We start from the raw sequence: 27,514 nt of genomic DNA, 5'->3' as shown, positions 1-27,514 counted from the left end.
TTCTAAGAAGTGCTACAACTCCCAAAAAAATATTGGCACATGGGACCTATATTAAACTGGAATAATCAAATAGCTAGCTCATTAAGGCAAGAGATACTAGTGATCAAAGTGACTAAGTCAAGAATATTGGTACACTTTTATAAATTTTAATCCCTTAAATTTGTATTTTTCTTTTCTTCCTCAACTAGAAAGAAATGGAGAAGCAATATATCAAAGTAACAAAAGTAACATTTGGACTGAAATGGACTCCTTATACTTTACTTCTAGCTGAAATGGAACAAGGGTGTTCTTGGAAATATTCATATAAAAATATATGTTGTATTTGAAATTTTAAATGTGTGGCAATGTTTGAAGGGGGTTGTACATACATGGGCTTCAAAACCTTTTAAAATGTTTGAGATCATCTACTTGGGTTTTGGAGTCGCTATCATTCAATTAAGGTATGAATAGACACCATAAAATTATTTTGATAACTCTTATATCCAAAGGATAGGTAAAAGTCTACCTAAAGTTCTAGGTAAAAGAGTTTGGTTGAGAGACAAAGAAGGTGTTAGGCATATTGTCCCTCACATTCTAAGATGGTCACCAATATGACCATAAAAGAAGTTTTTAAAAGTGTTTTTTTAGATTTTTGAAGATAGAGGGAGTTAGAAAGAGAGTTAAGGAAAATTGACTATAGTTTATCTCTACAAAATGGACAAATTAAGATGATGAGTAATCCCCTATTAGAAGTAGGTGCTTGTTAGATTTTTTTGTGAGCCAAAGACTTTGGTCCCACTTGAATTCCAGCATTTTGAGTTTCAAAGTTTTAAAACAAGATTATATACTCACTTGAGAGTAATTTTTTATTGGTTTAGTCTTTTGGAGGTGTCCATGGGTTAGACACCACCATTAAAAAGACTACAGACCTTCATGTATGATTTGTATACCTTTTGGGACTATTTTTTAGTGGAATGGCTACTTTGGCCGACCCCCCCCCCCCTGTTGTTCTCTTTAAGTGGTTTAGCTTCTTTGGTCCCTATTTTGTCTCCTTAAAGAGATTCGGTCACCTTGGTCAACCCCTCATCTCTCTATGTTACATTAGGTGGTTTGGTTACCATGGTTGACCCTTCGATATTTTTTTCGTCCAAATGAGGTTCCTCCTCCTCAAGGAGCCAACCCCTTGTTATTACGTCCTAAGGAGGTTTGGCATCCTCATGGAACCGATCCCTTGCTATGTCATCTAAAGGAATTCTACTCCTCTAAGGAGTTGAACCCTTACTATATCATCCGAAGTAGGTTTCTCCCCAAATGGAACTAATCCCTTATTATAATGTCCAATTCGATCAAACACTTAATTAAAGCCGACCCTTTTTTCAAACACTTAATTAAAGTGATTCGATCAAGTTCTATCAGCAATGATAGCTATTACTGCTTCTTCTCCTAATCCTGGCTCAATAGTTGATGCTATTGTTTCTCCTCCTTCTCATGCTCTTACTCATTAACTGATACTACTACTCATATTCCAAGTATTTTTGGTATTACTTTAAGGAGATTGATACACCAAGGGAATTGTACAAAGCTACCTGAATAGTAACATATCAAAGTACTATAAATAGTTACAATATAGCTATCTAAGTAGCAACATATCAAAGTATTATAACTAATCACCATAAAACTACCCAAGTAGCAAAGGTCATTAGAACATGCTCTACCAATAATACCTTGAAAAATGATTAAGTGTACCCGTATAATATTATATGTATAAAGATATGTTTGGTAAAACATTCTTGTTAACTTATAGATATACATTTTATTCTATCATTTTTCACACTTATAATATTTTTCTATTTATGGGTAAAAAGGTAATTTCACCTAAGAATAGTTTAGTCACTTTGAAAATATCATTATCAAAAAAATATTTCCTTTTTTTTACATGAGTATGATGAATCTTTGAATCCAGAAAATCATAACATAATCGAATAATAAGAATATCTTTATATTAGGGATGTAAATGTCATTTTCATTTAAGTAATTTGTATTTTTGAGCACCAAAATGTTAAAATATCACTTTAACCAAAATATAAAGATAATTAGAATCTAATTTTACAAAACATATCAAATTTCCTTAATTATAGAAGACAAGACATTTTTGGACTATTTTGCCCTTCATGTATTTTTTTTTTATGTCTTCTTTGTTTTCTATATGATTTACTTTGTGATAATCTTTATTTTTATAATGATATATTTTATAATAAAATTTTAAAAATACTTTTAAAAGTTGATAACTTTTAAAAAATAAAAGTATTTTGATTTTTTTACGTAAACTCTAACGAGAAGAGATTTTTCTAAAATTTTCAAAAGTCAAAGGGTGCCTCAAAATATTATTTTTGAATTTAAAATTGTTGCTGAATTATGGGAGAGAAAATGGATTGGTTAATTGATTATTATCCCATAAATTTGATAATTTTAACTTGATAAAACTCTTAAATGCTACGTGTCACTTTTCTATTGCACAAAACCCTATTTTTTCATCCAAAATGTGACACGTGTTTTACTATTATTAGTTGATTACATTAAACTCTAAGATGTTTCTATGTGGTTCAAAAATAAATGAACAATGGTCATGATGAAGTAGGGAATATTTTAACCTAAATTGGTGCAAATTGTAGGATCAAGACTACACCAATTTATTGAGAATCTATGCTATTACTGGGGATGAGAAAAACAAATTTTTGAATTTTTAAAACCCTAGAAGTCTTTCCAAATTTATGCTCACCTCACCTCATTCTAGAATACTTATAGAAACACCATTATTTATTAGAAAAACACCATTGAAAAAACCCTCGGAATTTCTATCTACTAAAGTCATTTGCTCTCGGATGAAACACGAAAGTTCTTCATCTAATCAAAGTTTAAAAATACTTTATTTCCAAATCAAAATATTAGGTAGGTGCACATTTATACTTTTTCTTGATCTTTTTGTTATAATAGTGTTATCTTATTTTACTAAAGTTTCTTGTACATCTTTCTTTAATGTAAGAAAAATTATGTATTTTTTTTATATATATATTATTTATAAGAAAAGAATTCGTTAACGATGAATGAATTATGCTAATGAGGTTTGGAAAATGATATTTTTGCATTGACATAACGGATTGGTAAAAATCTCGATTCAGTAAGAAGGAGAGTGTCTTATGTGGGTATATGACTTAATACATGCATGCCTCGTGTTATGTGGGTGAGACCTTTGCATGAATTATCATTACATGACATATTTTATTTACTTATTAAATTTTTATATCAATTACGTAATAAAAGATTTACAATATTCTTTATTTACTCGATATGATTATTATCTCGATTAAATCATGAGTAAGTATAGCAGTAACCTATGATGATTTTCGTATGTTGTTTATTCAATTTTTTTTTCAGATACTCATCTCGAGGAGGTGTCATAGTCAGATTTTCAAAAAAATTTATTTTTATGTTCTTATTTCAGTCCTGTTTTACATCAAAATAAATGGTGAAAACATAGATAAACACGTAGTGATTTATTTTATTTTATTTATAAACTCTATGTGACGAGTCATCCAAGAAGAATGTTAAGTTGATCTTATTAATTTTTTTTAATAATGGATTGAGATTATCTTTTATTGTTATTTATTTCTGAGTTTGGAGTATATTAGATATAAATTAAATTTTAATTAATAAATTATTAATTTTAGAATATTTCACCATTGTAGTTTCATAAAGGTTGAAAATATCTTTCTAAAATGGACAAAATCATTGAAATTAGAATAATATTAAATTTTATATGTTTTTTAAAATAAACCACGGGAATCTAAATTTCTACTGTCTTCGCAAATAGGACCTGTTTCGACTAATTATTATTTTTTTTTAAATATCCTTATTCTAAAAATAGTCAAAACGCAAAACTTTTAGGTTTTATATGTTAGCTTTCCAACCCCACTGGCCGTTCTTGAAAATACTGAGTATGTAATCCACAACAATAATTTCTGTAAAATGGGTTTGTTGTGTCCACAATGGGACATCACACATTTACTAATTTTCTCTCATATTTCCGTTTATAACTCGTAACTATTGTATTTTTTTTTTTTTTATGAAAAATAAATTGAATTGAAAATCTAACGGTTTAAAGAATACACAATATCGAGGTGTCTCAATAATCGAATAAAATCATACTTTTGGATTACCAATGTTTATTTCTAGTATTGACAATTATAAAAAAAAATTAAGTGTTAACTATGAAATCCCTTTTACTAAAATCATACATATTTTTTTATATATCTTAAACAATTTATAATTTTTTGATCTTCAATATTTGAATCTACATCTTAACTCACGAGTTATGGGTCGGGTCATGGACCTGAATTTTGAGCCGTCATACTACCATTAAATTAAAACACACATGGTGCTTGAAATAGTCACAAACACATAATTTGATTGAGTCAATTCAAGGAACTGAATGACGACCGAGTTTGAACAATTACATATTTACGGCCACTCCTCATGTATATAACAAAATCATGAGGAATGAGTTTTCATTATCATCAAAGCATCATAGACTTTTATCATCATGAATATTAGACAACATTGGTGACTAGTTACAATTAAGTTTACTACTCCCATTAAATAGCCCACTTAATAAATATGGATGCTTTTCCTACTCAAACCCAAAGTAAAATTCACACAACTATAATGCCCTTATTTGCTTATTGCTCTACAATTTTCATCAACTACTAACTTGATAGTTGGAGCCTCTTTAGCATGTACCATACCTGTGCATTTTTAGGTAAAGGCGAACAAAAAAAATGATCCCAAAAAATAAGGTTCACTGGAGAAGATGATCAAAAATTCAAAGGACCATCGGAGATGAAGACTAGAGAGTCGTATTAATTGTAATGCGAATTTCAATGAGTGGGAAATTAAAAAATCCCCCATGGTGCATGTAGCCAATCTCAAAAGTGAGAAAATATAAAATATCCAAAGTCATGTAAGTGATTATATTTTCCTTTCTATTTTTATGATTTTTCTTCTTTGTAATTTTCTTATTTTAATTAATTTTGCAGGCATGCGTGTAATTTATTAGGATATTAGTTTTACTTTTTTCTCTCTTATTTTCTTTGATCGTTTTGGATGTATTTATGTGGAGAAATTGATCCTCAACATATCATAATTTCATTTTTTTTTCCCTAAAAACTATTGGACTTGTTGCAATCCTAAAATTAATAAACCATAAGTTGAACCCGTTAAGTTTATGCCCAATAATCTATAAGCGTGTGTTATCTATCAAGAAATTATACACTATTTGAATTTTGTAGGCCTAAAAATCTCAAATTTAGAATCCCCAAGCTCCATCATTTGAAATTTAGAATCCCCAAGCTCCATCATTAGGAGACATAAAGAGGTGTAGATCTTATATGATAAGGATAAAACTCATAAAATATGCCTAAATTCCCAAAAACTAAAGTATCTTGAGCCACATTAAATAGTTTTTTTTGTTTTTTGTTCTCGTGGGTATCCCTACCCTCTGGGTGGGACTAATCCCATGGTGACACATACTACCCCCTCTAAAAGTCCTACATGCAACAAGTTGAGTCAAGGGACAACCAAACATGGAGGGTGGCCTAAAGAAATTCATAGCTTCGTGGGGTTTCAAACACTTGACCTACTCTTCCTGAGGAGCTTATCAAGGCTCAGCTTGCCACATTGAATATACATCATTTCATTTCAATTTAAAAAAATAAAATGAGTTACATTATTAATCTTTTGATCTTCATCTAGTTAATCAAAGAATCTAGATCTAGTACACTATCACTACAAAAAAAATGTAAAATTAGAACAGAAGGGTAAAACGGTATTAAGCCGTTTTTATTAAAAAACGGTATTAAACCGTTTTATTTTTAAAAACCGTTTTATCCGACCCATATTCGTTTATTTAGATGGAACGAAAGTCCGATCCATCTCTTTTCCATCTCTCTCAGCCGTCTCTCTCACTCTCTCTCTCGTCTCTCTCTCACTCTCTTGTCTCTGATCTCAGCTCTCTCGTCGTTCTCTCGTCTCTCTCAATCGATCGTGTTTCTTTCAATCGATTGTCTCTCTGTTTCAACTTTCAAGCGAAGACGCCATGAGAGGACCTCCGAAAGGCTCTATCGCTCACAAGAAGCTTAATCTAGCGTAAGATCTGCTTCCTGTTCTTCTAATGTTTTGATTTCTAGTTTTTCTTCTCTCTCTGTCGTTTCGATTTCCTGTTGTTCTAATGTTTTCTAATTTTCTGGTTTTAATCGATATCGTCTCTCTGATCTCAGTCGCTCTCTCTCTCGATCTCAGTCGCTCTCCCTCGATCTCATCTCTCTCTCGCTCAGTCGCTAGCTCGGTCGCCTCTCTCGCTCAGTCGCTCGCTTGATCTCAGTCGTTCTCGCTCGATCTCATCTCTCTCTTGCTCAGTCGCTCGCTCAATCGATCTCTCGGGCTAGGTACTATCTCTAATCTCTCTTTTATTTATATAGATTATATTAGGGATTTGGATTGAAGATTTAGGTTTTTAGATGTGATTAAACATAGTTTTGTTTGTTCTATTATCTCACAGTTATGAGAAAAGGAAAGAAAAAAAGATAGCTGATTTACAACTGTGAAACCATAAATACCAAGCAATTTTGCATAAAAAATACAAAGAAAGTGACATTTGTGCGTGGAAAAAATATTAGCAAAAGGGCTAAGTGGTTACATTAGTAAAAATCAGTTGGGTGGTTCAAGACAGAGACCAAACATGCCATTATTTAGCAGAAAAAAATAGTAGTTATCAAAGGAGCAAAATTGCTCAAAGAAAGATTAAGGATCACAAGAGATGTAAAATTCACATATGAAAGCTACATAACTAATGCCATTGAGTATACAAGGTGCAATGTTAACGCTAATAAAGAATGAAGCATATTATCGAATGCCTTATTGAGGTTCACTTCACTCATGTCTAAGTAATTGCATAGAAGGAAGGCCATAAAGCTATTGGAGACTCTAAACATCTAATTCGAAATAGCCAAGATATGATTATTGAATATTATATGGATTGCTTACCAACAAAATTATCTTAGCTTTTTGACCAATTATGATGAAAACGTTGACACCAATCTTTAATCTATTAGGAAATAAAATTAAGGTGTGTACCCATTTTCTAAACTACAGAGCACCTAAGTGAATGCAAACTGATAGGGGTAGGAACAAATAATAGTTTGAAACCAATCCATACTTTGAACTATAGAATCTACTTATTACTTAGTTCAATTCGTCAATTGAACCCGATTGGCCGTCAGAAAGACTTTAGAGGTCTGATAGCAAGATTTAAGTAATCTATTCTTAATCTCAGACCTTCCATTTAGTTAACCATCATGGTCCTACATCACATACCCAAATATCTAGTAGGTAATTTATTGTCTGAAGTACCTCGACTTAATTTCAATTTCTTTCAGACTGTGAACAACATTTCAATGTTATAAATGTTGGGTTTGTTATATGCTTGAATCTTGATATTTGTAAGTACTTGTAGTATTCTTGTAGAGGAGTTGCATTTATTTATAAAGTATATCTTTTTTGAGTCATAGGTGAATCTTATTCACACTGATATGTTATCTCAACTTTGTAGAATAATGATATCAAGTAGCAAAGCATGGATGACTAAACCTAGGACAAGTGCAAAGTACTTTGATGGGGTTCAATCATTTTTGGATTTTGTTATAAAAAATTCTGGTGGAGATACATTATTTTTATGTCCATGTACGAAATGTTGTAATAGAAAGGGAAAAATCTCTATTGAAATGATTTCGGAGCATTTGATCATAAATGGTATTGATCAAACATATATTGTATGGTTTGTTCATGGAGAACATGAATCATTAAATGAAGAACAACCATCAACAACAAATTCTGTAAATGACTCTCTTGATCAACATAACGATAACTATCCAAGAATGGGTGAACTCGTTAATGATGCATTTGAAAAAATAGGTGGAAATGCTGATGTTGTTATGGAAGATATGGGAAAAAATGAAGATGAGTGTGGGTTATGTTCAGTAGAATCTCATAACCATGAAGACCATGAAGTAAGACGATACAAGACTTTATGTGACAATGCAAGACAACCATTGTACCCTTCATGTCCAAAGGAATTAACAAAGTTGTCAGTTATTGTTGAGTTATACAACTTAAAGGTACGACATGGTTGGTCAGATAATAGTTTTAATGAACTACTTGAATTGATTAAGAAAATTTTACCGGATGGAAACACATTACCTGATAAATCTTATCAAGCGAAGAAAATGATTAAAGACTTGGGAATGGATTATGAGCAGATACACGCGTGTCCAAATGATTGTATCCTTTATTGGAAAGAGAATGAATATAGAAATAATTGTCCAATCTGTCATGTGTCTAGATGGAAATCAGATTATTTGGCACAGAGAAAAGGTAAACGAATCCCTGCGAAGGTATTAAGATACTTTCCTCTCACACCAAGACTAAAGAGGCTTTACAGGTTAGTAATAATCAAGTTTCAACATATTTTTAATATCTCACTAAATAATAGATATTTATGATACGTAACTATGAATCGTAAAATTTACTTTTGTAGTGTACCATGGATAGCTGAGCAAATGACCTGGCATGCTAGATCGAAAGAATCTACTGGTGTAATGCGGCATCCCGTTGATTCATCAAGTTGGAGGGCAATAGATGTCACATGGCCACATTTTGCCGAGGAAGCACGCAATGTGCGTTTAGGACTTGCAACTGATGGCTTTAATCCTTTTGGTCATCTTAGCAGTGCTTATAGTTGTTGGCCTGTGATTATAGTACCCTATAATCTTCCTCCTTTTTTGTGCATGAAAAGAGAATTCTCAATGTTGACCTTATTAATACCAGGGCCGAAAGGACCAAGACTAAGTTTGTCCGGTACATGCAAACACACATGTATTACAAAAATGAGGATTTATGTACGATTAATCTTATTTATATCATAATTTATCATTTAATATATTACAAGAATGTTTTTATCATTTAAAATATTAATTTTGAAATTGCATTATTAAAGATTAAAAGGGATTTTTTTTAATTTCCCCAAATTAACTAAGGTGGTTAAGAGAGTCATGCAGATTTATGGTGGGGGCAATGAGGCACTTGCTCCAACAAGAATGTTTTAAAATTGCATGATCCTCTACATAATTTTGATATATTTTGAGTTTTGCCCCACATTTGAAATTTTATCTCTCGCCCCACCCAAATTTTTTGGTTAATTAGAACCCCCTCTATAATTTTAATTTTTAAGATAGTACTTGTATTTTTCTAATGAATGGCGTACGCATTTTGACCTTGTTAGCCCCCTCTGTTAAGACACCCTTTTGCTTTCCAATTGATGATATTACCCAACAAATTTTAATGGATATTTGAGATATCAGTATGTGTTCAAATTGATGACATGCCCCCCTCCCCCAATATTTTTGTTGATCTAGACACCCCTCCACATTTGGGTGAATATTTGAGATGCCCCTATATTTCCAAATTGATGACCCCCTCGACCTTGTTCTTCTATTCTACACTAACTAAGGCTAACCTAAATACCCTCATCTTCAACCTGTAACTAAAAATATTTCATTTTTTCTCCTAATGTCAATTTAAAACTTTCAACTTCTATAGAAAAGTAGTTTTAATCGAGTTAACCTCATCTAATCCGTCGTTTTAAACCTCGCCTAATCCTTTGTGGAAAATCTTAGAAATTCCTTTCAAAATATCTTATCTTCTACTTCAAAAATCTTATATTTTTCTTTAAATTTGAAGGTTAAATTAAATTAGTTATTTGGTTCAAGACTAGGGTAAAATATTTTGAACCTCACCTTAATCCCTTTTGTAGAAAATCCTATAATAATCTTTCAAAAAAATAAAATAATAACCTTCTACTTCAAAAATCCTATATTATTCTTTAAGTTTGAAGGTTAAAGTAGATTAGTACTATGGTTCAAGATTATGTTACATTTTTTTTTACCCTAGATGTTGAATCTAGTCCCACATTGGACACTCATTGCCATGTCTCTTTCCTTATAATCTCTTGGGCCTCTCTACTCATTGCCAATTGATTTTGAGTTGGACTCTCAAATTTATCATAGTGTCAGAACGGGCCTTTCTCTCCTTCATGTCACCCAATTCATATCTCCACGTGCTTTCAATCTAGTCCACACGTGTGGGGGCGTGTTCAATTTAGTCTCACATCGGACACTCATTGCCTTGTCTCTCTCCTTATAAGCTCCTGAGCCTCTCCACTCATTGCTAATTAGTTTTGAGTGGAAATATAAATCAAAATATTTTTTTATTTTACATTTAATGTGTGGGATTGAGGTCATTTTGCATTAATCTATTAGAAAATACCAAGGCCACATAGGCATTTAAGCTAGATGGCATTTTTCCTTGACTTAGGTCTTCTCTCATAGACTAATGAGAAATGATTTGAATGCCTTTTTCTTCAACCTTTAACTAAAAAACCCTTGAATTTTTTTTCCTCAAAATCACCCATCTTTAAGCTGTTCAACCATATCAGAAGCTATAGTTCGCCCCCTACTAGAAAATCCTTACTTCGCCTTGATCAGAGTCGTCGACTTGCAATTTTATTTATTTTTACAAAAAAATAATTAATAAATCTAAATGTACTATTAGAGCAAATTTTGGAAGAAAATATTGATTTCAACAAACCTCTACCAACAAGGCATCCCTTCAAAAAGGGAGATGATTTTAGTTCAAGCCCCCTTGTTGCACCAACATGGATTTAACCCTACTATCTGGTATGTGTGGTTTTGTGGGGGTGTTGCATGTATTTGGGGGGATTTGGGCTAGATATGGTGCTCTAAGAGGTCAATTGCCTCGTCCCCGCTAGTCGGGCCTACGAGTCCGGAATTCCCATCATAAAATAAATAAATAAATAAACCTCTAGCTACTATTGCTTCTTGTAGAGGTTCCAATGGTCGAATATTATGTTTGCATTAAAATATTAATATGATATATATTATATATTGGCGTACATCGATACATCATATCAATATGGTTGAGGAGGTTATGCACAACTTGATGGTATGTTGTATTAATGAACACAATATTACAATGCATCACACTTAAATTCGAAGACGGGTCTTTAGGAGTTTATATAAGATTGGTTACTCTCACGAAATTAGTTGACAGATCTACTAAAATAAGAAAAAAAAATGGAAAAAAGAAAAGAAAAGAAAATTTTTAATAATTAACAACTCTAACTCGAGAGTTTTCACCACGCCTAGCCTTAAGTTAGTAAGGATTTCACCCTTACTAAGGGTCCTTGGGTTCATCTCTTGGCAACCAAAAACATGATCCAATGCTTCAGTGTTGTAGAAGACAAAATTCTATGATTTCTTTTTAGAAAAGTTCAAAAAAAAAAAAAAAGAATTTTACCATTGAATTTCATTTCTAAGTTTGGGAGTTATGTTGAAGTTCAATAATCATCCATTTTCAAAACCTCAAATCTAGTTCAAATAGCAATTATTATTATTATTTATCTAATTTTTTATTATTAAACTAGTGAGGTGATGTTGGATTTCTGATGTGGTCATTTGAGCAAAACGACCTTGAGTATGGCTCAAAATCTTACTATATTAGTAAGGAAAGAGTTTCACTTTCACTAATAGGTGTCATGGCATATGTAATTCATAGGAGTGAACATTGGATTGGGTCAAACTGAGAATCAAACCAAATAAAAGCAGTTAAGATTGATTTGGTTCTGTTTCATAGATAATCTACTCAGTTCAGGGTAGAAATTTAAAAAAAATCAATTGAATCAGTTCAATTCTCGATTCAAGGGTGTCCTAGAGCCAAACCGAACAATAATGCATATAGGGGATGGTTTGACAACAATACATATTAATTAATTTGATTTCATTCAATGAGTCGAATTTAAAGCAGTTAGGTCGCTTCCAAACTTTGAAGAAACCATCCTCATTACAAAACACGTTAATTGTGATTTAATTCTGAATTTTCAAAAAATCATGGATTATTTTTGTTTTAGACATTTTTTCTTTATTATTTTTTATTTTATATATAAAAAACTAATTTTTGTAAAAAAAATAACTCTATATTTAAAACTTTCCAGCATGCCAATGTAGACAAGTGAACTGATGACTTTAGTGACTTAATTTGTCTTTGTTTTTTCCCTTACAATTCTTCACCTCATATACTTTAACTTTATATCCCTCATATACTTTAACTTTATCTAGTTGGAATATCACTACAGTAAAATAGGGCTATAGCGACGGTCGCTATAAGTACAAAATACCGTCGCAAAACATCTAGCAACAACCAAGAGGGCCGTCGGTACTCGTCGCTAATAGTCCCATCGCTAAATGTTATATCGACGGCCAACAATTGACACCAACAATTGACAGAAACGTCGTTAGATATAGGACTTATAGCGACAGCCGCTATTGGCCGTCGCTATAGGGTAGTGTTTTTTTTAAAAAAAATATCCTTCAGCTACGGTTTTGGCTTGGCCGTCCCTATAGAAGCTTTTGAAAAAAAAATTTTAATTTTATACCAGCCCCCTCATGTATTGCTAAATATTGGAGATACCCCTATATTTTGAAATAGATGACCTCAACCCCAACTATCAATATGAAAAGATCTAAATGCCCTCAATACTAGAGCTCATTGGGTTACTATTGCAAACTAATATAAATTCTCACAGAATCCAAGTCACACACATTATAAGATGGTCACCGGAATCCAACTCACGCGCACACACACATACACTCCAACTCACACATACACACACGCGCAAACATACACACACGGGCGCACACATACACTCCAACTCACACACACACACATAAAATATTGTTATTTTCTGTAGAAACACTTATTTATCAATAAATCCCTAAAAAATAGTGAAAAAAAGAGAGAGATATATAGAGTTAAAGATGAAGAAGATACATGAAACTTTCAAATATTAATAAATTTAGCTCAAATGAAGTCCAAAAAGTCTCAGACTGCTGATGAGATACAAACAAGAAAAAATAAAAAAAAAAATTGTTGCTTGCATCGAATTAGAGCTGACAAGTGATTGTGTCCTTGTTGCATAGAATTTTGCAACCACTTTCTTAGTATTTAATTAACTCTTTCAAAGTTTTGTTTTGCTTTATTTTATTTTTTTAATCTCACTGAAACAGAAAAAGATGAATTGATACATGAGACAGCATCTTTTACCTTGAAAAGATGAGCCAATCTAAGGAGAACATTTCCATCATCCAACTCCTGCAAAACCATGAAGTCACTAATACAGTAGGTAAAAAGATTAGTGATTAGCAAATGAAGTTGGGCTCTAGGGGGTTTGAAACTAGGACATGGGAATAGCACTCCTCACTTCTTATCAACTTAGTTAAGTTTCATCACTAATATAGTTCTTAGACAAAGTGTTCGACACCCACATCATTTTACACATAGTCCTTTGAGACAAGATCACCTGAAGAGTGATCAGCGCAACATTAGGAGGTAAACTATAGCTAGGAAACATAGTGGTTGCATTTGCCACATAAGAAGGGGCTTCCCGATTCCCCATTTCCTGTAAGACAAATTGTTTCATCAGCAGTTAATTAAGAGAAAAGAAAGTTACACTTTAGTATTAATCATATTTACATGCTATACCTCATGTGTGAAAGCTAAAAGAAGTGGGGAATAAACTTGTTGGCCGCTCATCCGTCGCCAGAGTGCCCCAGTGCCTAGCTGGTTGATGCTCATATAATAGTTCCCTCGAATCTGAAATAAATTTGGAGGGAAAGTGAAAAACAGATGATTCAGAAGAAGCCTTTGAATCCACAAAGAAATCTTTGCTGTCCATTTCAATGATATTATTCATTGCCAAGGCACTAAATTTGCCAATTGCTATCTGGAAACCGGATCTTAAGAATTGGAACTTGGAAATTAGCTCAAAGAAATACACATACAATGGCCCATTATACACTACATAGTCCTTTGAAAAATTTATAGATTTTTGGGGAATATTTCTTTAAAAAGAAATGTTTATAGTATTGAAAATTCTAAAAATACTAGAAAGTTCTTTTCAAGGAAAATAATGTTCACAAGGACTGAAGGAAATATTTTTCTTTTCTAAAAGGATTCTGTACTTATTTCTGTTCACACGTATACCGTCTACTAGATCCATCTCCATGATTAATCCTGGTAAGCAGGGTAATTATGATAATGTAAACTTTTCCCCATTCCCCATTTAATCTTAACATCAATTTTTATTTTTTATTTGTTATAATCAAAGCAATTCATTTAAAAAAAAGGAAAAAAAAGAAGAAGAAAGAAACTGAAATACAGGGGAAAGGGATGCCAAAAATGGCAGATCAACCAAAGGGCAACCCAAAACAAACAATGACATCAAGAAAACTAAATAAAATAAAAGAAAGATATATTTCATTCAGGCTTCAAAAAAAAATTTCCTGATAGGTAAGCTGTGCTTGACACGGATTCAGCACCCATTTTGAAGTATTCGTTTATAGGAAAAAATTGAAAGAATTTGAGAAATTGTTACCCGGAATCAGTGGAGTACTCATAGAGCTTTCCTTTACTTGAAAAGGCAATCAAAGAAACATCAGCATCGCAAAGAACTGAGGTCTCATGAGCTTTCTTCATTAATCCTGACTTTCGTTTCGAAAACGTAACTTGTCGATTGATCTTGTTTTCGATCCGCTTCAACTAAACCTTACCTCTCCCCATTCTTTCTCTCTCTTACTCTTCTTTTTTTTTTTCTAGAAATCTCACAAAGAGAGATTAAAAAAACAAGGAAAAATCAAAGTGAAGGAAGAAAGTTTGCAATGTTTAATAGCATATACCTTGAACAGTTTTTGCCATCAAACATCTCAATCAGTTAAGCAAGTTTGCAATGTTTAATAGCATGATCATCAAGGTGGGAAAGTAAGGTTATGGCACTACAACGAAGGTAGAAATGGGAATTGTATAAATACAAACCGGGCCATCCTCATATTTTCAGATTCTACAAATGGGTATCCTAATTCTTCTAGTATGAATTATACATTAGAATCATCAAACTGGGAAAAAATAACTTCATATCAAATTTCACAAACCATGAAATTGACCTAAAACAAAAATCCTCTACACAATTATATTCAAAATCAAAGATAATCTAACTAAGAAATTAAAACCAACATGACAAAATTTTCATTGTTATCCAAAATCAAAGACAATCCAACTAAGAAATTGAAATTAACATGACAAAATTTTAATTGTTATCAAAAATCAAAGATAAAACAACCAAGAAATTGGCTTAAATAAGACAAATATTTCATTGTGGGTTCAACAATAAAATCAAAGAGAGAATCCCCAAATCAATAGTCCCAAATCCAAAAAAACGTAATTTCTCTTACCATATTGTTCAATCATGTCTAACAATACTTTCTGACTCAAAGCATGCTCTACAAACAAAATCTCCAAAAAAGAATCAATATGAAAATTAAGTTGTCGCATTCTCATTTAACCCAAAAGAGATTGAAACATGTGCTTACCTCAAGGGTCTACCATCCAACAAATAACCATATGCCAAGTGAATATACCAAACTGTTTTCTCCTCTTTCAAGTAACATATCTGTAATGAGTTTTATCTGCCGGTGTACCCGATAGAGAACCACATCGAAATAACAACTACTGAAATGTTAGATTTTTTTTTTATTGAAATATATTCCTAATTTTTGTCCTCAATAAAACAATGTTAATCAAACAAAAAGAATGAGAAATAAAATCTACGGTCATCTTAAAAAATAATTCATTATGTAATGCACATATGATTCTAAGTAAGACTGATTGATTAAGAGCTTGGGAGATCAGAGCTTTGGGAGGATTACAAGGGTTTCTTTTTTTTTTGTGATAAATTCAGGATAGCTGCAAAAGGTTGGAACAGGAGGTTTGCCCAAGGTGGAGAAGTTAACCAAGCAATGGCTGTTAATGTATGAACAGTTGCATATACATTGGACGATTACCGTGATGAAAAGGTGCGGTCCCAGAAAATAGTTCCAATTTGTCAAGATCAAGAATATTGTTGGGGCTGTGAATGCTAAACAAGTGGAAGAATTCACTTTTAAGTTCTTCTAAAGAAGATATAATCTCTGAGGCTAGTTTTAAGCAAGATTGGATACTTGATAGTGATGCTACACATCATTATTTTCTGAGAAACAAAGTGGAAGGGCTAGAATTTTAATATGAATCCTAAGTTACTTCAACTTAAGTCAATAGCTATTCATAGAAGCTGGTGGAGCAACTTACCACAAGGTGATTCATAAGTGATGGTATATTTCAAGAAATCTATGCTTGGTTTCTAGAAAACAAATCAAAAGTCTACAGTTTCTAATCAGCATCAAATGACAATTATATACAAGCAAAGGTGCTTCTTATTTTTTTTTTTTAATTTCTCCGTCAGTGAATTTAAGTGCAGCAAATAAGATACTTATTGATATGAAGATACGGCACTTACCCCGTCAGAAGCAAGAACAATAAATTGATCCCGCTCCGTGAGAACCCTGTGAGAGAACTTGGGTATAGATATCACTCCATAATCCTTCAAACAGAAATCCCCAAATGCCCTAGCCATTGCTAACCCAGGGGCATCATCAAATGGCAACCAAACCCTAGGAACTTCGGGTTCATCTTGGAGTGCAAAGACCCTTCCTTTACACCTTTTAATCCGTTCAGCTTCCCCTATAACAGATCATGATTAAAGGAGTAAGTTTCAATAACACACACATCACTATGAAAGTAGCTAATATCAAGACATACTTGGCAAGTCGGGCTCCAGATCAACTGTTAACTGTATTGCGACCATGGAATCAGTGGCATCTTTAGATCCCAAAATCGCCTGAGAATCCCCAATGTTTCCCATGAAAAGATTAAGCCCCTTAAAATCAGATAAAAACAGAGAATTAATAATTGGAACAAAAAGAAATAATAACAGATTCTGGCGACGCACCTGTTTCACTATAGTTACAGCATTGCTGCCACTGCAGAAGCAGTCCAAGGTAGGATGAGACTTCAGATCCTTGTCCATGGCCTTGAATGACTTAAGAAATGCTTCTCTCCACAAAGACTCTGTTTGATCCTCAATCGAATCAGCCTTCTCAGAATCTCCTATATCAAGATCGAGAGATCAGCATCGATGTCGAGTTTGAGATGAGAGAGAGATCGAGAGATCAGCGTCGATGTCGAGTTTGAGGATGAGAGAGAGATCGAGAGATCTGCGTCGATGTCGAGTTTGAGGATGAGAGTCGAAGACAACAGCGTCGATTTTTCAGGGTGAGAGTGAGATGGAGAGATCAGTGATGTCGAGGGTGAGAGACAGTGTTTTCGTCTGAGAGGAGAGTGAGTGGGTGGGTTGGGTTTTAGATGACTCTACAACGACAGTCAATATATGACCGTAACTAACAGAATACATTAATGGTATTTCCTGTAGTGTATTTTGTAAGTTAGATAACTAACAGAGATAGTAAGAATAGAATACATTAATGGTATTAATAACATAAAACTAATTTTAGTTTTTTTTCAAATTTAATGTCATACTTATATTCAATTTTCCAAAAAAAAAAATAATAATAATAAAAAGGCTTTGTTAACTTGTGCCCTTAGGGCACACGTTAAAGTGCTATAAATCCACATTTAAAATAAGCACCTGAGGGTATTTTGGTAAAAAAAGAATTTTTAAAGGGTATTTTTGGTACAAAATAAGCACCCATAGATGCTTTTCATTGATACAATCCTGAGGTCACTTCAATGGTATTCTTAATTATAAAAAAACCTATTTTTAAATTTGACTTTGAAATCTTGAGTCAGATCAGTCAATCTGCCATTATTGAGTTTGTTCACCCAGTCACTTAAAAAAGAGAGCTGCTATTGGGACCCCAATTAAGAATAGAGGAAATAAGTGAAGGTTGGGCTGCCAATAGAAGTTCTCTCTCTCTCTCTCTTTTTTTTTTTTTTTTTTTCCTTAAGTTTCTCCTTTTAGAGTTTAGCTACGATTTATATGAGCCTTGTCATTTGGCTTTAGTAAATCAAATTTTTATTTAGTTATTTTTTTTTAACGTTTCTCTTGATAAGCATGTGAAGACCAGGTTTAACTTCAGGTACCTCTCACATCCTTTAACCTTATCAAGTTCATATAGTTTGTAACTTAGATTAACAGAGCAAAATGAGGAATTTTTAGGAAATGAATATTAATTGTATTAGTAATATATAATAATAAAAAAGTAATATAAAATTAATTTTAGTTTTTTTTTTTTCCAGATTTGATGTCAGATTCATTTTCAATTTTCCAAGAAAATTGAGTTTGTCCGTCAAGTCACTTTAAAAATTGATTGAATTGAGATGATTTGGCCAAGTTTCACTTTGAAAAATAAAGAAGAGCGAGGGAAGAAATATGGGGCTTGTAAATGAGATTTGCCACCATTCAGAAGATTACTTTCGGATATGCCAAAAAGTCAATCCACCAACTCTTACGAGCATTTTTTTTTTCACCAATGCTTTTTCCTTCTCTGAAAATGAGAGCTCTCAAGATTTGACAAATATCATGTTAAATGACCTTACTTGTAATTTCATTCATGGGTAATTCATTATTATGAGCTTTTTTTTGGGTGGGGCATTTAGCTTATCCTTAAAATAAATAAAAATCATAATGTCCACTCCCGTATACAATTTTTACTCCCATGTTGTGTCCCCTGGACTCATGGTTTCAAAACTTGGTTTGACGTCTCATTGCATCTATGGACGAGTCAACTTGTCTCATCGAGACAAACCGTTTGATTCGATTTATAATGATTGTTTACATATATTTGAATTAAAATAATTATAATTTTTTAATAGAAAAAGGTAGATAAGAAGATGTTTAGTCATGAAATGATATTTTATTTATATAATAAATACTTAAATTCTTTAAAAATTAATTATTTTAATCAAAATCCTGGTTGACTCTGTCGAGATTTTCAAAATATTGTCCAAGACATTTCGTTTATCTCACGAGATGATGTGAATGTTGAGACACAGTGTATATCCGTATTGTTGTTGAATGAGACCGAGATGACTCGCCGAACGAGATTTAAAATCATGCCTTGACTAAAGTAAATTTTATTCGCCCCTAAAAGATGTCATGTACTTTCTCATGGCAATTTCACCATGTTATTGATTATGTTATTAGTTACTAAAATTCTTCACATTTAAGTCAAAGAATTGTTTCTTAGGTAAACATTTGTAATCAAGGCATTGCTTGGATTATTGACATTTCCTTAACCAGTTTTAGATGTGGTGTCCACGATTCAAGAAATGGCAAAATTTAGGGTTTAATACTCTGTTTTTAAATCCCTAACTCAGCAACCAAAGTCTGGTCCATCGAGTTGTTTTTGTGACCCGCACATTTAATTTGGCCGAGTCACTACAAATTGACTTGTTGAGCAAGGAAGTATTATTCATTAATTTTGTGGTTAGGTACATAATATTTTGTATCACAACTATAATAACCATGGTTTTAAAACTCGGATTCGCATCTTGTCTCATCCATGCCAGATACTGTGTTGTCTCGAAAGAGTTTTCTAATACGTTGAGACGTCTCATTCAAAAATGAAAAAAAATGACCGAGGGGTTTTAAATCATGTCCGAAAAATTGACTTGTCCATCCATCTCATCCTTGCCTGTGTGTTGGTCTCGGACGAGTTTTGAAACCATGATAATAATAGGGTATTCTTACATTGCAAATTACAAATATGCAAATGTTTGTAGTGCAACCTATTTTTGGTTGCTCATATGTGGGGACAATCCAATTGGAATTTCCAACATAATGTGTTTCCCACTCATTTCCATTGAAATTTGTTCATACTGTACTTACTTCCCTTGGTGAGAAATTTTTTTGTGATGTTACTTGGTTTCATTTCTCACTCCTCTGAAAACAATGAGAAAAAGGAAGAAGAAATAAAAAAGACAACTTCTTATTCAAAAGCTCATAATCTTGTTCAAAAGTAGATTTATGCAATATCAAACATTGCGCGAGGCGTACACCATGCACATCAAACATATCTGTGTTTCTGGTGTTGCTATAGGTTACCATTGCATAGATTTACAGTGCAGTTTGGCGTGCCTCGAGCCCACAACTCAATTACAAGCTAATAAGGCTATAACAACTGAAAATCAAAATAAAACAACAGACCATTATTTGTTGTCATCTAAGAGATTTTTATTATTTATTTGAAATACATCCAACTATTTCTAATGCCAAGTTATCAACACATCTCCAGTACTCAAGTACTCAGACCACCATTTCTGTTTACATGCCAAAACCAAGAAAAGACCACAAAATCCAACCCCAAGACCCAATGCAACATTCCCATAAAACAACCACTTCCTTCTCACAACCTTGTTATCTTCTTCCTTGTTAGCATTTGTATGGGAATCATCATAACAGCTCTTCCTTGAAGGGGGTCTACACAACAATTCATTACCAATGAAAGCTGACCCATCCAAACTCAACGTATCAAAATGAATTCCTCTTGGAATCATTCCACTCAAATTGTTATAAGACAAATATGCAAATGTTTGTAGAGTCCATGATATGGTACGCGACATGATTATAAACATTGCCAAGGACGAAAATTTTATGGGATTAGATAACAGGGGTATGCTATCTTGTAGAGATAGATCGCTTCAGGTGGACATTGTGAATTCACAAATTAATTCCCAATTGTTGAGGACAATAATCGGGGTTGACTTGGAGGAGAGCAAGGAGGAGTTTGCCTTAAATGTTGGACCCAAATAATGCGAGTTAAAATGGCTGAGGGCCTTTGAAGGTGAATTGGTTGAATGGGATAGGATCTCTAACACATCTTATTTGTCTTACAATAAGATGTTCTCGTCTGGATGAACTCCCCAATTCAATAGAAAAACTGAAAAAGCTTCAAGTTCTACGGTTGATCATATTACCTTTTTTAAAGAGGCTTCCAAGACAGGTGACTACTTCGGAGAGACTAACAATGCTGGATTTATCTCCATGTCGAAGACTAAAATACCTACCCAAGGGGGTTGGAAAGCTATCAAACCTTGAATTACTTATGGGGTTTAAGATTGTAAATTCCAATGTGGAAGATGCGTGTCGCCTTTCTGAGCTGAAAATGCTGATCCCACTCAGAAGATTGGAGTTGTTAATTGTTTCAAAAGGTCAATTAACAGAAGGGGAGCTTACAGTCTTATCTGAGCTCAAACAACTGGAGTTTTTAAGCCTAAATTTTTATAGGGAAAGTGCGGAAATTGTCACGAAAGTGGATTACGAGCTTCCTCCTCTTCAGAAGCTTCAAGAACTACAATTCTGGTCATATAAAGGAGAAAAGACACCTGTTTGGATCAATCCGACTACTCTTCCAAATTTACGACGACTTTGTATTTGGGATGGAGGAATTACTAGGATGAGTAGGGAGTTCTTTGGGAGTAACAACATAGTTTGGGATTTGGAAAACTTAATCTTAAGTGACTTAAGAAAATTGAAGGTGGATTGGCTTGAGATGGAAATGGCAATGCCATCCCTAAGAAAGCTTAAGGTTGAATATTGTTCCCAACTCGATTCACCCCCATCATGGAGCAATGATAGATGGTTGGACGAAGGAAGGAGCGTAACATAGAAAGTCGGTGAGGATATAATTGAAGACGCTTTGGCAGATGTGGAGGACCGAGAACACCATGTACGTAGCTCGTGGTCGTGGTTTACTACTCTTTATTGTTTCTTTCTTTCTTGTAATAACTCTTAACTGCTACGGTGATACTATTGTATTGTATTGTATTGTATTATTTCCTTGTTTATAATTTGTTAATGTTCTTATAAGAAACATTATTTTGACTCAATTGCTTCCAGCTGAAATGGAGGACAATATCTGTAAGACAATATCCTCTGAGGTCCTTAATTTCTGAGTTCATTAAAAATATTTCAGTTGTTACATTTTTTTTGAGTTGTGCTGGGGTGACACAGGATTTACTGTGATTCTCACAATTCTGACGTGGAGATGCATACATAAGCATAGATGGTTTTTACTCGTATTGCGAGAAAACACATCTATGGTTATGTGCACATCCCATGTCAGAATTGTGAGAATCGCAGTGAATGCCCTGTTCATTTCAGTATTTTCCTCTCTTTTTTTAAAGGTTGTTAGAGAGATATTTCCAAACTTTAAGTAAGGATTCCGTGTATCCCGAGGCAGAAAGATCTACGGTTTCCAAACTCTTCCTTTCTATTTGTATGATTTTTCTTCCTTGTGATTTCCTTATTTTAATTAATATTGCAGGCTTCCATGAAATTTATTAGGATATTAGTTTACAATATTTTTTTTCTCTCTTATTTTCTTATTATTTTTGGATTTTTTTTATAAAATTTTTTATGTAGAGGAGAAATTGATCAATCAATATATTATAATTTCATTTTTTTTTTCTAAAAACAATTGGATTGATCGCACTCCTAGAATTAATAAAACATAAGTTGGACCCGTTATGTTAAGTTTATGTCCAATAATATGTAAGCAATTTGTAATTGATAGAGCCCAGATGATATGTTGTATTAATGAACACAATATTACAATGCATCACGCTTAAATTCGAAAACAGGTCTTTAGGAGTTTATCTAAGATTGGTTACTCTCACCAATTAGTTGACACATCTTCTAAAATAAGAAAAAAAAATTGGAAAAAAGAAAAGAAAAGAAAATCTTTAATAATTAATGACTCTAACTCGAGAGTTTTCACCCCGCCTAGCCTTAAGTTAGTAAGGATTTCACCCTTACTAAGGATCCTTGGTTCATCTCTTGGCAACCAAAAACATGATCCAATGCTTCAGTGTTGTAGAAGATGAAATTCTATGATTTCTTTTTAGAAAAGTTCAAAAAAATAAATAAATAAATAAATAAATTTACTATTGAATCGGATCAAACCGAGAATCAAACCAAATAAAAGCAGTTGAGATTGATTTGGTTCTGTTTCATAGATAATCTATTCAGTTCAGGGTAGAAATTTAAAAAAAAATCAATTGAATCGGTTCAATTCTTGATTCAAGGGTGTCCTAGAGCCAAACCAAACAATAATGCATATAGGGGATGGTTTGACAACAATACATATTAATTAATTTGATTTCATTCAATGAGTCGACTTTAAAGCAGTTAGGTCGCTTCCAAACTTTGAAGAAACCATTCTCATTACAAAACACGTTAATTGTGATTTAATCTTGATTTTTCAAAAAATCATGGATTATTTTTGTTTTAGACATTTTTTCATTATTATTATTTATTTAATATATAAAAAACTTATTTTCTTAAACTTTTGTACACTTAAAATAATTATTTATTTTATCCGGTATTTTCCCTACTTTATGGATTTTTGCCGAAACTTTCTCTTGCCCAATTATTCCCAATCTCCAACTTTGTAAAAAAAATTAAAATTTTGCTCAGCTCACAGATATTTGGGATCAACCGGTCACATATACCATGTTATAAAATTAAAATTGATTTTTTGCTATAGATAAGGAGGTGAAGTCAAGTCACCATTCAAAACAAAATAAAGAAGTCAAGTCAAGTCAATTGAAGCTCACTTGTTCACCAAACACACCTTGTTTTTTTCTTGAAAAAGTTTAATTACATCTTTGACCGAGTCATTCGGTCTTTATTATCTTTGAATTTGAATTTCAAACTTTTCCCTTCTTTTCATGTGGGTCCTTTTTAGTTTGATGGGATAATAACTCAACCAAATGAGATAATCACAGCCATCCGATCAGCTGGAATTTTTTAATGATCAAGTCCAACAATATACAAAAAGGTATTTCAACGGTTAGGATTCTATGATTTGTTATGTTTTTCAATTAAGGAGATAGACCAAGTAAGGCCCCTAATTCACAAGTTAGCTTAGTTTTTTTATTTATTATTTTATAATCATTTTAAGAGTTGATTTAGATAGGAATCGTTTACTTTATCGTGTTAATTATATGAGTCATAAAGAATGACACATGTAAAAAACATGTGATCCATCACATTCTTTTTGTTCAATAATACTCATATTCATTTTATCTTCTAGTGAAAAAGATAAATGTAATATTGTACATAATAAATATATTTATTATGCTGTTAATAAATACATTGGGTTGAGTTATTATCCCAACAAACTTCTAAAAGGACCCCTATGGAAAGAAGGGAAAGTTTGAAATTCAAATTCAAAGATAATAAAGATCGAATGACTCGGTCAAAGATGTAATTGAACTTTGGACTTTTTTTCAAAAAAAAAACAAGGTGTTTTATTTTTTCGGATTCCATAGATCGTGGAAGAATTTTTTTTAAAGAAATTTGACAATAAAATTGGAAAAAAAGATTAATATTCACCGTTATATTTTTAATTTTAAATTTTGGAGTTTGGTAGCCATCGATTTTCAACAACTTCAATTAAGCTCAAAAAGTATTTGTTTTTTATTTTTTCCATGAAATTTAGAAGGATGTGGTGTTTGATTGCCCATTTTGATAATTCATGTCGACTCAATAATCCATAGTGAAATTTGAAATCTTAGAAGATTAGTCATGATAGTTTGATTCATTATAAAGTAAGGTTTGTCAAGTAATTTAATAAGGGAATTTTTGTAATAAAATTATAAGAGATAGATCTGCTGGATAAATCTCTCATTAATAATTGAGACAGCACAAAAAAGACAAGTCTGACTAGCCTTACTAAGTTAGGGAGGAAAAGAGATTTTACTAAGTCTCATCCACCGTGAACATGACCTCGAGATTCAGTAATTTAGTAAGACTAGTCAAATTCCTAAAGTCAACTGAGACGGCTGTATCCCAAATTTTGAAAAAAAAAAAAAATATTCCTTAGGTCAATTGAGACTTCCAAACTTGAAGAAATCTAACCTTAACGGGAAAAAACCGATTAGATTTTGGATCGATGGCATCTTTGGATCTCACTCTAAATTGAAATCTAATAGAACGAATCCATTAAAGCTTATATGGATGGGACGATTGAAGATTATTTTAAGCTCATACGGATGTACTCATAATTGTTGAGTTTATTTGCTTTCTAAATATTTTGCTTCTCCAATATTTTTGTGCTCTAAGTTCTTTAATTAATTCATTAAAAATATTTTAACTGTTACTTAATTTTTAATTTTTTGTAATTGTTTGAGAGAGATATTTCCATGTAATGGTTAAGAAATAAATATTTTAGTTGGGTTGGTACAGGTAGCCAATCTCAGAAGTGAGAAGATATAAACTATCCAACGACTAGTAAGTGATTATATTTTCCTTTCTATTTATATGATTTTTCTTCTTTGTCATTTCCTTATATATATATATATATATATATATATATATATATATATATATATATATATATATATATATATATATATGTGGTAGTGTTCTTTTGACAAAATCTCAGCCAACATTCTAGACAAAGTTTTATCTTAATGGCTAAAATGTTTCAGAATGTAATGATTTTTTGTGAAGATGATCTCTATAGTCAGTAGATCATCCTCACAAAAAATCGGCCAATTCTGAAACTTATAACCCCATGAAAAGTCGTCACAAACTAACGGTAAAAATTGACGGTTCACAATTCATCATCTTTTAAACAAAGGTTAGAAATTTCAGAATTTGCTGATTTTTTGTAAGGATAATTTTCTCATCATAGAGATTATCCTCACAAAAATCAGCCTATTATAAAATTTTTAGCCCATATAAGACAAAATGCTTTGTGTAGAATGTTGTCTAGGATTTTGTTAAAAGAATGCCACCTATATATATGGGAAATGTTCAACACCCTAAGCTTTACCCTACACTTTAACAAACGTGTTTTGTCCTACATGGGTTAGAAGTTTTGGAATTGGCTGATTTTTGGTGAGGATGATCTCTATGATTAGAAGATCTTCCTCACCAAAAATCAGCCCATTTTGAAATTTTTAGCCCCATGTTTACAAGTTGAAAAATTGTGGACCGTCCATTTTTTGTAAATCATTTTTGATGGGGTTAGAAGTTTTGGAATGAGCTGATTTTTGGTGAGGATGCCATAGAGATCATCCTCACCAAAATCAGCCCATTCCAAAACTTCTAACCCATGTAGGACAAAACACGTTTGTTAAAGTGTAGGGTAAAACTTAAGGTGGGGAACGGGACCCTATATATATAATTGCATGCAAGCATGCAATTTATTAGGATATTTGTTTTATTTATATGATTTTCTTCTAATATTTCCTTAGTTTAATATATATATATATATATATATATATATATATATATATATATATATATTTGCAGGCATGCATGCAATTTATTAGGATACTTGTTTTATTTTTTCTCTCTTATTTTCTTTATTCTTTTTGGATGTTTATTTATTTATTTATTTTTATGTGGAGGAGAAATTGATCCATCAACATATCATTAATTTCATTTTTTTTTCATTGAAATCAATTGGACTAATCGCATTTCTAGAACTAATAAACCATAATTAGAGATACTCCCTTATGTTTTGAAATTGACAACATGCATCCCTTGAGCTTAGTCTTTTAAACATGCTAAGAGAAAAAGATTCAAATGCCCTCATCTTCAGCCTCTATCCAAAAACTTAGATTTTTCTTCTTATAACCAATCATCTTCAAGTTCTTCAAACTTCATGGTATATCTACTTAACTTAATTTCAATTCATAGTTTTCTACCTTGAACTAACACTTTTTACATATCTACTCAAAATTCCATCATTTTCAAAATTTTCAAAAGTATTATTTGTTTTTTCTTCTCAAAACATGTCTTGTTCAAGCTCTTCAATTTCTAGATTAACTTTAATCTATTTAACCTTATTTTAATCTATTATTTTCTACTTTGCCTTCTCTGTAGAAAATCCTAAATTTTTCAATCCAAAATTTCATCATTTTATACTTGCTAAAAAATTCTATCTTGCTGATATTTGAAGGTTGAAGAGATGAAGTAAATAAAATCTTAAGATAGTTGATGAGGGTTAGATTTTTTATCCAATAAGGTTGAAGATGATTGGTTTTTAGAAGAAAAATCTGGATTTTTTTATTAGAGGTTGAAGTGAGTGTGTTCAAACATTTTTCTCTTAGTCTATGTAGAAAACTAAGGTTAAGGGATGCATGTCACCATTTTCAAACCACAAGGGGGTATCTTTAATATTTAGTAAAACATAGGGGGGCATGTCTAAATCACCCTGAAGTTTATGCCCAATAGTTTCTAAGCATGTGTTATTAATCACATATGATAAATAATTCGTAATTGATCGGACTGGCAAATCTCAGATCGAGAATCCCCAAACCCCATCATTACGAAACATAAAGAGGTGTAGATGTTATACGATACGAATAAAACCCAGGTAATATGCCAAAATACCCAAAAACTACAATATAGCTCACTTGAGTCACATTGAATATATTTTGTTTCAAA

The 27,514-nt window shown here is 32.3% G+C and overlaps 4 protein-coding genes across 6 annotated transcripts; 2 read left to right on the top strand and 2 right to left on the bottom strand.

Moving 5' to 3' along the window:
* Positions 1-7,814: 7,814 nt before the first annotated feature.
* Positions 7,815-8,937, top strand: LOC147387448 (uncharacterized). The gene is made up of 3 exons (XM_086421591.1): positions 7,815-8,530; positions 8,627-8,846; positions 8,917-8,937. Exons 1-3 carry the CDS (start codon positions 7,815-7,817, stop codon positions 8,935-8,937), a joined length of 957 nt encoding a protein of 318 aa, XP_086277717.1.
* Positions 8,938-14,799: 5,862 nt separating this feature from the next.
* On the bottom strand, positions 14,800-17,489 carry LOC147387447 (putative protein phosphatase 2C 52). 3 transcript variants are annotated; one of them, XM_086421044.1, is made up of 4 exons: positions 17,042-17,489; positions 16,852-16,930; positions 16,550-16,773; positions 14,800-15,683 (listed from the first exon to the last, which is right to left on the bottom strand). In XM_086421044.1, exons 1-4 carry the CDS (start codon positions 17,117-17,119, stop codon positions 15,597-15,599), a joined length of 468 nt encoding a protein of 155 aa, XP_086277170.1. In that variant the 5' UTR covers positions 17,120-17,489; the 3' UTR covers positions 14,800-15,596. The 3 variants fall into 3 exon arrangements, with proteins under 3 accessions (XP_086277170.1, XP_086277169.1, XP_086277168.1); XM_086421043.1 differs by having other exon boundaries at positions 14,800-15,723; positions 16,852-16,969; positions 17,042-17,487; XM_086421042.1 differs by having other exon boundaries at positions 16,852-16,969; positions 17,042-17,486.
* A 2,827-nt stretch (positions 17,490-20,316) lies between these two features.
* On the bottom strand, positions 20,317-20,673 carry LOC147387446 (receptor-like protein 56). Its single transcript, XM_086421589.1, has one exon. The coding sequence runs from the start codon at positions 20,671-20,673 to the stop codon at positions 20,317-20,319; it is 357 nt and encodes a 118-aa protein (XP_086277715.1).
* Positions 20,674-21,077: 404 nt separating this feature from the next.
* Positions 21,078-21,719, top strand: LOC147387445 (disease resistance RPP13-like protein 4). The gene has a single exon (XM_086421588.1). The coding sequence runs from the start codon at positions 21,078-21,080 to the stop codon at positions 21,717-21,719; it is 642 nt and encodes a 213-aa protein (XP_086277714.1).
* The last annotated feature ends 5,795 nt before the right edge of the window (positions 21,720-27,514 follow it).

Source organism: Akebia trifoliata, chromosome 13, assembly GCF_017979445.1.
Source record: "Akebia trifoliata isolate Shusen 1 chromosome 13, ASM1797944v1, whole genome shotgun sequence".
NCBI classification, from domain to species: domain Eukaryota; kingdom Viridiplantae; phylum Streptophyta; class Magnoliopsida; order Ranunculales; family Lardizabalaceae; genus Akebia; species Akebia trifoliata.
Note: the sequence above shows the minus strand (reverse complement) of the source record. Positions and strands in the feature narration are given on the sequence as shown.